Source organism: Gopherus evgoodei, chromosome 1 (genome assembly GCF_007399415.2).
Source record: "Gopherus evgoodei ecotype Sinaloan lineage chromosome 1, rGopEvg1_v1.p, whole genome shotgun sequence".
Classification (NCBI taxonomy): Eukaryota; Metazoa; Chordata; order Testudines; family Testudinidae; genus Gopherus; species Gopherus evgoodei.
Window position 1 is genome coordinate 214,155,069 of NC_044322.1, and position 14,203 is coordinate 214,169,271.

Here is a 14,203-nt window from a genome sequence, read left to right on the forward strand (position 1 = left end):
GTGACTCTGAAAAAGATTTTGCTGGATAATCAGCTGAACACGAGCTCCCAATGTGATAGTCTATCCAAACAAGCTAATGTGATCCAGAAATGCATAAATGGAAATCTGGAGTTGGGGGTTAAAAGGTTATTTTATTTTTGTATTTGGCATTTATGTGACAGTGATGGAATGCTGTGTCCGGTTCGAGTGTCTACAGTTCAAAGATGTTGATAAACTGGAGAGGGTTCAGAGAAGTGCCAAGAATGATTAAACGATTAGAAACATGCCTTACAGTAGTAGACTCAAGGAGCTGAATCTATTTAGTTTAACAAAGAGAGGGATAAGGGGTGACTTGATCACTTTTTATATGTACCTGCATGGGGAATGAATATTTAATAATATACTCTTCAATCTAGCAGAGAAAGGTACAACAGGATCAAATGACTTGGCAACAAAAATGATTAGGGGTATGGAACAGCTTCCGAATGAGGAGAGATTAATAAGACTGGAACTTTTCAGCTTAGAAAAGAAATGAGTAAGGGGGGCTATGATTGAGGTCTATAAAATCATGACTGGTGTGGAGAAAGTCGATAAAGTAGTATTATTTACTTCTCATAATACAAGAACTAGGGGTCACCAAATGAAATTAATAATCAGCATGTTTAAAACGAACTAAAGGAAGTATTTCTTCACACAACGCACAGTCAAAAGGTGGGACACTTTGTCAACAGATGTTGTGAAAGCCAAGATTATAACAGGGTTCAAAAAGGAACTAGATAAATTCATGGAAGATAGGTCCCTCAATGGCTATTAGCCAGGATGGGCAGGGATGGTGTCCCTAGACTCTGTTTGCCAGAAGCTGGGAATGGTCGACAGGGAATGGACTGCTTGATGATTACCTGTTCTGTTCATTCCGTCTGGGGCACCTGGCATTGGCCACTGTTAGATGACAGGATACTGGGCTAGATGGACCTTTAGTCTGACCCAGTATGGCAGTTTTTATGTTCTTAGGTTGAAGCTAGACAAATTCAGACTGGGAATAAAGTGTACATTTTAAACAATACATGTAAATTAACCATTGAAACAATTTTCCAAGGGTTGTGGTGGATTCTCCATCACTGATAATTTTTTAATTAAGATTGGATGTTTTTTCTAAAAGCTCTGCTCTAAGAATGATTTTGTAGAAGTTCTGTGTTATACAGGAGGTCAGACTAGAGCAAGGGTTTCAAACTCAAATGACCATGAGGGCCACATGAGGACTAGTATATTGGCCCAAGGGCTGCATTACTGACACCCTCACCGCCTCTGGTCCTGCCCCTACTCCACCCCTTCCATGAGGCCCTGCCCCTCCCCCACCGCCATTCCAACCCCTTCCCCAAACTCTCCACCCCAACTCCACCCCTTCCCTGCCCCATTCCAACTCCTTCCCCAAATCCCAGACCCTGCCCCACCTCTTCTCCGCTTCCTCCCGAGCATGCAGCTCCCTGCTCCTCCCCCTCCACCAGCTGTTTGGTAGCGGGAAGCACCTGGAGGTAGGCAGAACAGCTGGGATGCTGCGCACTCAGGGGGACGGGTGAGGGAGCTTGGCAGCCACAGGAAATAACTCGGGTGGGCAGGGAGATTGGCAGGCTGCAACAAATAATTCCGTGGGCTTCAGCCACGTATTTGAAACCCCTGGACTAGATGATCACAAAGATCCCTTCTGATCTCAGAATCTATGATTGGGTTAGTCTCCTGAGGATTGCAATACTTTGGCCTAATTCCAGTTGTTGGATTTAGTATGGAGGACTGGGTGGTGTTGGTGACCTTTGATATATAAAGGAGGTCAGATTAGATGATCACAATAGTCTCTTGTGGCTTTTGAATTTATGAAAAAGAGACATTAAAATAGTTTTTTTAATTAATAAAAGTTCATTACTGTCATATTAAATCGGCAATGGGATACCCACAGAGAAAACTTCTTAGAAGTGTATTCAGTGCCAAAGCACAAATATCTGTATCTATATATTGTGACAAAGTTCCTCCTCTACCTTTGTGGGTCCTGCACTTATTGGCAGATTTGCTCGCCTCAGAGATCTTCCCCTCTGGTGGAATCCACAGTCTGGGTCAACTCCTCCTGTGTCTGATCAGGAGTTGGGAGGAACCCAGGCCCGCCCTCTACTCCAAGTTCCAGCCCAGGGCCCTGTGGATTGCAGCTGTCTATAGTGCCTCCTGTAACAGCTGTATGACAGCTACAACTCCCTGGGCTACTTCCCCATGGCCTCCTCCAAACACCTTCTTTATCCCCACCACAGGACCTTCCTCCTGGTGTCTGATAATGCTTGTCCTCCTCAATCCTCCAGCAATACTCTCTCAGCTCTTTGCACCTCTTGCTCTCAGCTCCTCACACATGAATCTCACTGACTAACTGGGAAGCTTTTAACTAGTTCCAGCCAGCCCTTGATTGGCTTCAGATGGCCCAATCAATGTAGTTATCTCCACTGCCTTCTAGAAAGATCTTAATTGGCCCCAGGTGTCTTGATTAACCTGGAGCAACTGCCATTTGGTTACCATGGCATTAGGGATTTGGTTAGCCTGGGGCTAACATACCTGTTCCTTACTACTTTACTGTAGCTGTCTGGCCTTGCCCCATCACAATAAATATATATATATATATATATATATATATATATATATTAGCCTTTCATCATTAAAAATCTGGGGTAGTAGCCTGGCTCTAATGAAGTCAGTGGTTAAACGCCAGGATTTCACCCCTGGATTTCAATTGTGGCTCAGGCTGTAAGTGAAATAAACTGGGGTTGTGGGGGGTGTCCCTTGCCTGCAATGGCCATTTGTTAACATCATAATACTGTAGCTGTCACAGCATGAGACTATAAGACAGGGGTTGGCACCACTACGTTGCGTGACAGACACTTGACAAAATTACCGTACTCAGTGATGGACGTTGGGGCACAGCACAACTTGGGAGCAATGTATGACCTAGGGCTGGATTTGCAGAGGTACTGCAGGTCAGGACTGAGATGAAGCCAAACCAGCTCTAGGACAGCAGGTTTGCTGCAGGTCAGGCTTGAGGTACATTAGCAGATGTGTGTGTGGAGCCCAGGCCTGGAAAGCAGTGGTCTGGCAAGTCAGGACAAGGTGTATCAAGAGAGCAGAGTCTAGAGCCTAACACTGGACTAGCAGGAGGTGCTGCAGATTAGAAATGTAGTGCTTTATGAAAGCTGAGACTGGGGTCCAGCCCTGGAGTAGCACAGAGTTCAGGACTTACAGGCCTCAAAAAGATATGTGAGAACGGCATTGGAAGAGCTGTGGGAGTAGGGCTGGAAGAACAAGGAGGTTTATTGGACAGGATTTGTGTGCATCTGCAGAGCTGTGTGTGCATCTCATGATTGGAGGGATGCTGCCAGTCATCTTTAAGGGAAACGCCTACTTTCATGAATATCAAAGCACCACACGTATCAACCTATGTACTGCACAGTGTGCACAAAAAAGAGATTTGTAGCCCTGCTGTAGGCAGTTTTCTGGGACTTGCTGGCACTGAAAGATGTTTGTCTTTTTTTTTTTTTAAAAAAGGACCAAGTTGTATGTTTGCCCCAAACACATTCCAGAAATTAGCAAATATAAAAATTATATAAAACTGTAACTAGAGCTTAAAAGAATATAGCCAGTGGGAAAAGGCCATATAGTTTGCCTGCCCCCATAATATCCCTCAGCTCAAGCAGTCAGTGCTCCACAACTGCAACCATGAGATCAGCATAAGCATTTCCCTTGGCTGGGCGCCTCACCACTCCCTTTATTGTGCTTCTTTGACATGCCAAGGAGGGCCCCTTTCTTTGTTTCATGTTGCTCTTGCAGATTTCAAGGGTCAGACTGTGGTGAAGATCCTGGAAGGGGACATCCGGGATGCTACGTTCTTGAACAGCGCCTGCCAGGGTGTCTCCCTTGTCATCCATACAGCATCCATCATTGACACCTTGGGCCTTGTAGAGAAGCAGTTGCTCTGGGAAGTCAACGTAATGGGTGAGCAGAGTGAATTTCCTTTATAGTTTTAAGCCATGAGTCTACAGCAATAACCACCATCTGCCTAGGGAAGGACACAGTTGTGGTGACCGAGCACCTGATTCACAGAGTTGCCCTGCTGTGCCTTGTGCAGTCATTTACCCTTAGCCAAGGTGTGTGTAAAACTTTGCTGGGTTGATCAGGTAACATTGTGCACCTACTTTGCAGCAGTGGAAAGATGCAGGGCAATGCAAAATCAGGCCCTGAGACTAGAATGAGGGACTTCAGGGAGAGAAGACACCTGTTAATTCCTATCTTCTGTCACACATTTCCCTGCCCCCTAAAGTGCAGTGCAAAATTATTCCCTACAGCAACAGTAGTTTGGCTTTGGGCATAGATTGTCATAGTCTTGTTCTGACTGGGCCTTTTCAGTACCCACACACATCATCAAAAGGAGGAGAATCCCCATGTCCATAATGTTAATAGGCTGAAAAATGCACAGAAAGGTATTTTTAATATCACTTCCTTCCACAGCCCCCCTTCCAGCACCTATTCCCCTTCTTCTCCATGGCTGCAGAGATTTGGCTGTGTTTAAAGTATTACAGGTTTTATATGCAATTACCCTCATCTCCTATAACCACCTCCTGGACTCTCTCAGGCCTGTGCTTCCCCTTTCCTTTCCCCCTCACTTCACCCTTGTCCTTCCCTTTGCCTTTTTTCCTGCAATCAAACCTCAAAGGCAAGAGGGGTTCTAGGTCCTCCCAGATGCTCACTGTTAAAATTCCTCATCAAACTGAAGGGTTTAAGTGATTTCCCTGTCAGTGATGGCGTCCCCCTTCCCAGATCCTCCTAAACCAGCTGTGCCATCATCTGTCTCTGGGCCTCTTTCAAATAGTGCTGAAAAGCAAATATTGTCCTGCTGAAATGCTCTAGGTTTCATCAAATGTCAGGGAATTTCAATACATTTCCCAGGAAAAGGAGACCCCGCTACCCTCCTCCCTCACACCAGATCATTATCCCCACTTAAAGTTATGCTTTGAGCCCTGCACTGTGCTCCCCCAGTACTCAGTGGATCCCTAGAGCTGTGTCACTCAAAACTAGTTGATCTGCCCCGTTCTGCCATCCCCTGCCTTGGCTGAGAGAGCGTTTTTGTTTAATTGATTATACTTCCCGGTCCTTCGTGCCTCGCAACAGCAGGCATGGACCTGGGACATAGGGCTTCTCACAGGCAAATGGATACTTTTGTGGGAATCCCTTGTTTGGATATTGGCCACCCATCATTGTTCAGAATAAAATTACTGCTTTTCCCTGTAGCCAGGCATGTTAGAACATAGCAAGCGCCGCTCCATGGCCACTCACTAGGACTGCTGTGAGGGGGCTCCAGAGATACAAAGGTTTGGATTCCCCTCACAGAAGTCTGGTGGCTGGCTTGAACGGAGCACCCAGCTGGATCTATGACACTTAGCTTCATCGGAAGCAGCTGGGGTTACATTTCAGTTATAGTTCATGGTGAGAAAGAAGAGGAGGAAGGGAAGGGAACTGTGGGAAAGAAGGAGGGAAAGGGAGAGAGGCAAGTGGCAGTCTGAATCTGCTTCTGTTACCCATGAGCTCAGCAGCCAGCACCTTTAATTCTATTTGTTGAGTAGAAAGTGTGAATTGAAAGTGCCCACAAATTTCAGCAGAGAAGGCAGCTGGCCAGGCTCCTAGTGGAAGGGGACAGGGAGAAATCTGGGAACCTTAGGGAAAAGGCATCTATGGATGGTGCATATATATAGATATATATATACACACCTCTACGCAATATAACACGACCCAATATAACACGAATTCGAATATAACGCAGTAAAGCAGTGCTCTTGGGGGGGGGGAGAGGGGCTGTGCACTCCAGCAGATCAAAGCAAGTTCGATATAACACGGTTTCACCTACCACATGGTAAGATTTTTTGGCTCCCGAGGACAGTGTTATATTGGGGTAAAGGTGTACTAACTTAGAAAGGGTATTTATAATTCTCCCCTCACTATTTTCTCCTCCACTACATATTATTTTTTCACAGCAGAATACATTACATAAAATCCTATGAAAGCCAAATTTATTAACAGTTATAACAACAGGAGAGAGGCTGGGGAGCTGGAGCTGAGACTGCCACCCCCTTCCTTTAGGCGAGAGGGTGTTAGGCAGAGGCAGAATTTTGAAAAGTCTTTGCACATTTATAAAACAACCTCAATGTCCCCCTAAACAGCAAGTGTCTCTACAAGGTTCTTACTACAGCTAGAAACTAAAAACTAAGGCTGAATGGAAAGTGTTTAGTAGAATTACCTGTAGAGAGCACCTGATAGCCTAGCAATCCTGCTCCCAGGCCTCAAAACCGGAGGCAAAGACAGGTGCAGAGAGCACCAAGGAACCCCAAAACACACTTCCCAGTGTGCAGTAAGTACTGAAGTCCCCCTCAGGCTCCACCTGAGAACACTAGCTCATTAGTGATCGGCTGCCTTGTAGCCATCCCAGCATCCAGCTACATAGATGATGCCCCTCAGGATAAACTTTGTGTTTCTGCTTGATAACTAACTTCATCTAATAAAGGTACATGTCAAGCACACATAGGCAGTGACACTTACAAGAGCCAGACCGCAGACATTGATCAAGCTCCAATTCTGATTCACTCATGTTGTTAAAGAATTTTTCTGTTTAAATTATCAAGTCACGATCCATACTGTGAGGATAAAGGCCTAGCCTCCTGCACAGGATCCACAGGGGTTGGAGCTGAGGCCTCCAGCTTATTATGTGGAGATGCAGGATGTGAGAGGGAACGCTGCCTCTCTCAACTTCCCCTCCAATTGAATTATCTAGGAGGAGACTTCATGGTGTTTTCCTCCATCAAAGTTTCCTCTCATGAGTTTTGCTGCAGGGAGCAGCTGACCCCAAGCAAGGACTTTGGGATTTGGCCCAATACCATCAAGCGTTTGTATTTCCCTCAGTGACCTCATCCAACTCATGGAGAGCTCATTTCAAAGCTCTTAGGGGACTTTATAAAAATTAAATGCAATGAAGAATGAAACATTGGGTCTGAGAATTCAAACCCATAAGAGTTGGGAAAGAGAGAAGTTAAGCTGAGAGCAACCTAAACCAGTGGTTCTCAAACTAGGGCTGCCACTTGTTCAGGTAAAGCCCCTGGTGGGCCAGGCAGGTTCGGCCAGTCACGGCTCCCACTGGCCACGGTTCGCTGTTCCAGGCCAATGGGGGCTGCAGGAAGCAGTGAATGCTGAGGCGAGCCGAGGGACGTGTTGGCCACCCTTTCTTCAGCCCCCATTGGCCTGGAGCAGCGAACTGCAGCCAGTGGGAGCCACGATCGGCTGAACCTGCAGACACAGCAGGTAAACAAACTGGCCCGGCCCACCAGGGGCTTTCCCTGAACAAGCGGTGGTCCTAGTTTGAGAACCACTGACCTAAACCAGGCTTTCTCTGCCACACAATCACATACAACTTATCAGTGGTCCAGCTAGTTTTTGTTTGGTGGGTTTTGTTTGTTTGTCCAGGCCCTTATTCCATCCTGACTCAGGTAAAATTTCCTCTCAAATCAATGGGACTACTCATGTAAGTAAATAACACTTATGTGAGTAGGAATTTACAGCACTGGTCCATTAAATAAATATACACTACATGACATACGAGCAAATTAACATTGCTGTGAGTACCTGAACTTTTGTATTTCCACAATATTTTATTTTAAATCCATATCCTTAATACAATTTTCTATGCATTTAAATTTATCGGGGTCAGAGTTGTATTGAACAGATCCTACTTCTGAAGATCTCCCCCTCCCCCTGCCAATTTTGTACCTCGCTAGTTTTTCATTACTTTTAAAAAAATTTCACTGGTATGGAAAGCTAATTAAGAACTTCCCCTAAAACCCTTATTGCTTGTCATCTGGACATACTGACTTACGTGAATTCAATTTTTGTAACTATTTTATTCTTGGCTGCATAACAAGTGTTTTTTTTTATTTTAAACAAGGTCTTCATTACTTCCTAGCTGTTCAAACATCTTATCTTTATTTTTCTTCTTACAGACTGAAGGAGTTCAGTATGTCAGTCAGGTTAAAGTCAATAATTCCTCCCACTTTTCTCATTATTAAACAAATCTAAATTTTTCACCAGTGTTTCTTTTTCCTTTGATAAAACTACAAAAGCCTTTTTTATTCCCCATAGTCCCTTTGGCAATATTAACTCGTTCTGCATTTTGCTTGCTTTGTCTTTTCCACTAACAGACTGAATAGTCTTGCTTGGACATTTCCCTCCTTTATTTCTAGCTATTATTAATTTAACACTCAGATCTTTGATTTCTGAAGCCATGTTGGGAATTTATTGTTTATTTAATTTTGTCTGTTTTGTTGTGCTTGGAAGACAAAGTTGAGCATGCAGCCTTTGGCGTATGCATTATAATAGCATTTAATTTGAAAAATAATGTGATTGTGCATTTAAAAAACACATTCCATAAAAAAAGCTATGGTAAAGACAGCATCAAGGTTCTAAAGAGAAAAGCAACAGTCAGGAAATGCCAAAGTGAAGGATGCACTCTGCTCCCTGTACATTATAATATTGTCTTTGATTACATGATTATATACATTATCTTTGCAGCATCTTACTTGATTCAAGGCGTGATCCAAACCTGATTGAAGTCAATGGAAAGGTTATCACTTAATAAAGCTGATTTTGGATCCAGCCCTCAGGCTGCAGTTTAAACAAAGCATTTTAAACACATTTCACAAAGCACTTAGGCACATGTTTCTGCCTCAAGAATGGACTGTAACACTGGGGCCTCAGTACACAGGATGGATGGCGCATAATAAATGAGGTGGTGTTTTAAAGATCCCTGCCTCAACTGTGTAAATTTGAAGTTAATGAAATTACTTTGAGTTTACATTAGTATAAGTGAAAGCAAAATGTAACCTCTCAGTGCACAGCCTAGACAGTATACAGACCAAACCAAAAACAAGTAGTAGTTTGATTAAAGAGCATGTATACGCTTTATCCTTGTATAACTCAAACAGCTGAGTTGACCCCCTCTTCCCAACTAAAAAATAAATAAATCCAAAAATATTCAGTTTGGTTGAACCTACCACCTAATTCAAAAGAGGATTCCTGTCAGCCTCCAGAGTAGGGAACTGATAGTTTCAGGGGGAGCTGTGGACAGCTGTTTCAAGAGATGCTATTTCAAGCTAATAACCATACCTTCCCCTGGTTGGGGGAGGACTTAATCTGAATCTCCAACAGCAGGGATCACTCTGGCTGCAAGCAAACTAGGTAGTGGCCTAGGGCGGCAGATTGCTGAGCAAATCCATTTGGGGGGCTTGTCCGCACAGGGCTGCAGATTGGTCTACTGGGGTGTGAATGGCAAAGCGCTCTAACATGCAGCACTCTCACTGCCCCATGTGGACCCTGCTGGCACGAACTAAAAAATACCTAGTTCACATTGATGTAATCCTCTTTCAAGCAGTATTAGAGAAACACACACTAGCTACCTTTCTTTTAGTTCATGCCAGCAAGGTCTACACAGGGCAGTTAGAGTGCTCTGCTCCTCCCACCCCCACCCCCGCAGAATGGTCTGCAATGCCAGGTAGTCAAGTGGGTAGGCTATTTTGAGAATGGCGGCAGATTGTTTTGAGCGGCCTCTGTCCATTAGGCAGTCCAGTTATCTACTGCTTTACTAAGATGTTCCTCTTTTCAAGGTACCCAGCTACTCCTGGATGCCTGTGTCCGCAGTAATGTCCAGCACTTCATCTACACCAGTACCATAGAAGTGATAGGCCCAAACTACAGAGGGGACCCCATCTGCAATGGGGATGAAGATACAGCCTACAAGAGCACATCAGGATTTCCTTATGCCCAGAGTAAGAGACTGGCAGAGACATCTGTGCTGAAGGCAAATGGCCAGGTGCTGAAGGATGGTGGCATCTTCCTGACATGTGCCTTGAGGTCCATGTACATCTTTGGAGAAGAATCCCCGTTTCTCCAGAATCACCTGGATAAAAGCCTCTTGAATAAAAATGTCTACCTGCGGATTTCTAGGAAGGAGGCTCTGGTGAATCCTGTATATGTGGGAAACATTGCATGGGCTCACATCCAAGTAGCTAAAGCCCTGAGGAACCCGGAAAAAGCCAAGCACATCAAAGGGCACTTCTACTACATCTCTGATGACACTCCTCACATGAGCTATGCTGACCTAAATTATGAGCTGAGCAAGGAGCTGGGGTTTGGGATTGAGCCCCACCCACCCATGCCGCTGATGATGCTGTACTACTTTGCACTACTGCTGGAGATTGTGAGCTTCCTGCTTAGGCCCTTTGTCAAATACATCCCCTCTACCAACCGTCATCTTGTGATCTTGCTGAACACGCAGTTCACGTTCTCCTACAGGAAAGCATGGCGGGATTTTGGCTATGTGCCCCGCTACAAATGGCAAGAGGCCAAGCAGCGCACCAGCCAGTGGATTGCGTCAGTGATTCCTCAAAGGAGGGAGTACCTGAAAAACAAGGCTGCCTAAGCCGGAGAGAAGCTGAAGCATGGCATGATGAGCAGGCCCATGAGCCACAGGTGAGCTGGAGAAATTGCAGTAAAAGACAACAACAAAGCATTGAAATGTGAAATCTGTGTAGTGAAAAATTGGAATGAATAAAGAATATGACACTCTTCATTTGTTTGTGGTGGATGGGCTGATTTACCAGTTACTGTATAATCCACAGCCACCTCTTCCTCTCGGCAACACAGATATTTTTATTTGAGTAGAGTCCCTTCTGAAATATACTCAGCCCTTCCCTTTCTCTTAACTTTATCTGAGACTTTTGGAAAAGGAGTAAAGGCTCCATTATTATCTCTCCCAGCAGTGTATGGATACCCACACACACACACCACACTCCACTTACCATCATCAGATTATATCTGTATAAAACAAGTGGGAGCAACCTGACTGTAGAAGCTCTTATAACAAGTAGGGACAGTAGTCCATCTTTTCAAAGTGGTGTCTAATATTTTTGTTTCCTTTTTTAGGCTCCAACTTTAGATACCTTTCTTAGGTGCCCAAATATGGGCTTCAGCTTCTAACATTATGCCCCCATTTTTGAAAATATATATGGAAAATTTCCTGATATGATATGTGTTAGTCAACTGGGTAAAACAAGTTCTACTGTTCCTGATTCTGTCGCTGATTTGCTGGGTTACTTTGATCACGTCACTAACCTTCTTGTGCCTCAGTTTCCCTTAGTTGCATTACAAGGAGAACACCACCTACTCCCCGGACAGTTGTGAAGATTAGTTAGCTAATGTCTACCTATCAATCTGAATGTGCAAAGCACTATATAAGTGCAAAGTAATATTCTATTAGTGCTTTGTGGTGGGTGATGCCTTTGGCTATCTTAAGGCTGTCAGCCTATAGCCCCTTAACTTGCCAATTATGTAACTATGGTGAATTTGATGGAAGCCCAGTAAGAGCAAAGGACAAAGCCTATAACAAAATTAAGAAAACAGATGCTGCAGGAAAGCCATGGTACCTAGAGGGAGTTTCCCTGCAAAGTTCATAGATTCCAAGGCCAGAAGGAACAGCTGTGGTAATTTAGACTGACCTTTGTATAACACAGGCCACAGAACTTCCTCAAAATAATTCCTTTTCAGCTAAAGCATATCTTTTTCAAAGAAAACCAATCCTAATTTGAAAATTTCCAGTGCTGGAGAATCCACCACCATCCTGGGTAATGGTTCCAACAGTTAATGACCATCACTGTTAAAAAATTACACCTTATTTCCCGTCTGAATTGTCTAGCCTGTAGAATAACAAATAATGTTGCAAGAGAATTCCATGGGACTTCCAGATATCGGACTAGGTGCTAGAGGTTAGAGTAAGATGATATGTGCTTACACGCAGTCTCCACACCTCTATAGTGGCCATAATAGTTTCTGCAGAATTTGAGCTTTTATTTAAACAAAGCTTCTAGCTTGTTTCAACAGATAATCTTCTGAATGTGATCCAGTGCTGCACTGTCTTCCTGAATCTACAGCCAGCCTGAAACAACCCTAAGAGGTGGGAATTTCTCTCTTCACTTCAGCATGGTGTTAATGCTGAAACTTAATGATACAAATTAAACCATTAATAGATTTCATTTTCAGAGGTGTTGAAAGCCTCCATTGGGACTAATTCTCTTCTGCCTCGCACCTTACTGTCATTTACAACACTGCAAACTTGGTGAAAAATGTTACCATTTTGCTTAAGTATAATTGCATACCTACTTTTTTTAATAGATTCCAAAGCGAGTAGGGAACCCTGTGGCCATCTAGTCTGACCTCCTGTTTGACAAAGGCCACGGAATTCCCCCAAAATAATTCCTAGAGCAGATCTTTTAGAAAAACATCCAATCTTAATTTAACAATTGTCAGTGATGGAGACTCCACCACGACCCTTGGTAAGTTGTTATAACAGTTAATTACTCTCACTGTTAAACATGCACACCTTATTTCCAGTCAGAATTTGTCGAGTTTCAACACGCAGCCACTGGATCATATTATGCCTCTCTCTGCTAGACTGAAGTGCCCGTTACTAAATGTTTGTTCATCATAGGTTCCCATATAGGTCCTTGTAGATGGTGATCAAATCATCCCTTAACCTTCTCTTTGTTAAGCTAAATAGGCTGAGCTCCTTGAGTCTATCACTGTAAGGCATGTTTTCTAATTCTTTAATCATTCTTCGGCTCTTTGCAAGATACACTGAAGTGAAAACAATCACTCATTGACTTTAGCATTGCTCCTTAATCCCTCTCCACATTTGTAACTGGTGAACAGTTTGCAGATGCCTCCAGCTAACTAAGGGTATGGCTACACTTGCACTTCAAAGTGCTGCGAAGTTTCGAGTGTGGTCGCAGCGCCAGCGCTGGGAGAGAACTCTCTCAGCACTGCATGTACTCCACATCCTCTATGGGTGTAGCTTGCAGCGCTGGGAGCCGTGCTCCCAGCGCTGCGGCACTGTTTACACTGAGGCTTTACAGCGCTGTATCTTGCAGCGCTCAGGGGGGTGTTTTTTTCACACCCGAGCGCGAAAGTTGCAGCGCTGTAAAGAGCCAGTGTAGCCATGGCCTAAGACTGCAGCGGCATAGTACTCATTCAACTACTATTTTCAGTTTCAGGTAGCTGGAGGCTTCTTGTCAGGTGCTCAGCAGTTAAAAGAACGGGAAGCTGATTTTCACAGGGATGAAGTAACCACAACTCTAAAGTCAATGGGTGTGAGATTTATATATATCAAATTCTTCTCCCATTTCCCTTGCACATTGGACCAGCAGGAATACAAGGGCTACAGACCCACTCAAACTGTTTATAAAATGATTTATTAGCCCATAGCTTTCTCATCCTGAAGGAGACAGAAAATGTCTCCCATAGGCTGTACTGTACATTAATAATCACTGTATAAAACCAGTGTTGGGTTAAAGCCATCATATCTCACATCTCAGGAAAAGAGAATTACAAATGCATTAAGGAACAGATGTGCAACCAAAATCTGGAATCGTCAGGTCCCGCCTAGGTTCACCTCAACCAGCTAATAGATGCCAAAATGCAACTTACCATGTCTATTCTAGTGATTTACAAAAGGTATTTTAAAATGTTTTCACTAACATGTTTTAAAAATACACATTTTATCCTTCTCTAGGCAGGGCTCAAATAGCCCAATCCTGATAGGTGCTCAATATCTATAATGTGTCTTCAATGAGAGACATATGCTCAATTGATCAGGCTCCAAATTAAAGGCACTTTTAAATAATTAGTGTCCCCAAAAAGACAAATGTTTCTGGTTTTGGTTGTATCAGTTCTGTAAAATAAACTGCTAACAGCAGGCAAAGGAATTAGAGGTTTGGCAAAATGAAAGTGTCAGACACAGAGGTCTTGTCTATCACACAAACTGATTGGGAAGTGGCCTCTAAATTTTTTTTTGTGGTGTGGGTTTAATTTTGTGAAATCATTTTAGAAACCAAGTGATGCCCTGTCCACATAATTCCAGCATGAGAGAGACAGCTAAACATATTTTAAAATCAGTCTCCTAACACAGCAGGTCCTGCAGCACAGGCAGGGCTGGAGCAATCTGCAGCTGCTGCTTAGCCCCAGAACAATGTGCTGTTATTTTGGTTGACATAGGAAGCAATGAGGGTCTGATTCTCCACTATCCTACTCTTTGTGTTACTTACACTTGCTC

The 14,203-nt window shown here is 43.8% G+C and overlaps 2 protein-coding genes across 4 annotated transcripts in view; one reads left to right on the forward strand and one right to left on the reverse strand.

Annotated features, from left to right (window-relative positions):
* LOC115635766 (3 beta-hydroxysteroid dehydrogenase/Delta 5-->4-isomerase-like) overlaps positions 1-11,872 on the forward strand; it is a 38,049-nt gene extending 26,177 nt beyond the window's left edge. For both annotated transcript variants that reach the window (XM_030534948.1, XM_030534957.1), the window contains 2 exons: positions 3,835-3,999; positions 9,705-11,872. In XM_030534948.1, the coding sequence (XP_030390808.1) occupies positions 3,835-3,999; positions 9,705-10,519 (980 nt within the window). In that variant the 3' untranslated portion in view covers positions 10,520-11,872. The remainder of the gene's footprint in view (positions 1-3,834; positions 4,000-9,704) is intronic.
* LOC115635776 (zinc finger protein 697-like) overlaps positions 1-14,203 on the reverse strand; it is a 39,523-nt gene that overhangs the window by 13,343 nt on the left and 11,977 nt on the right. The window lies entirely within an intron of this gene.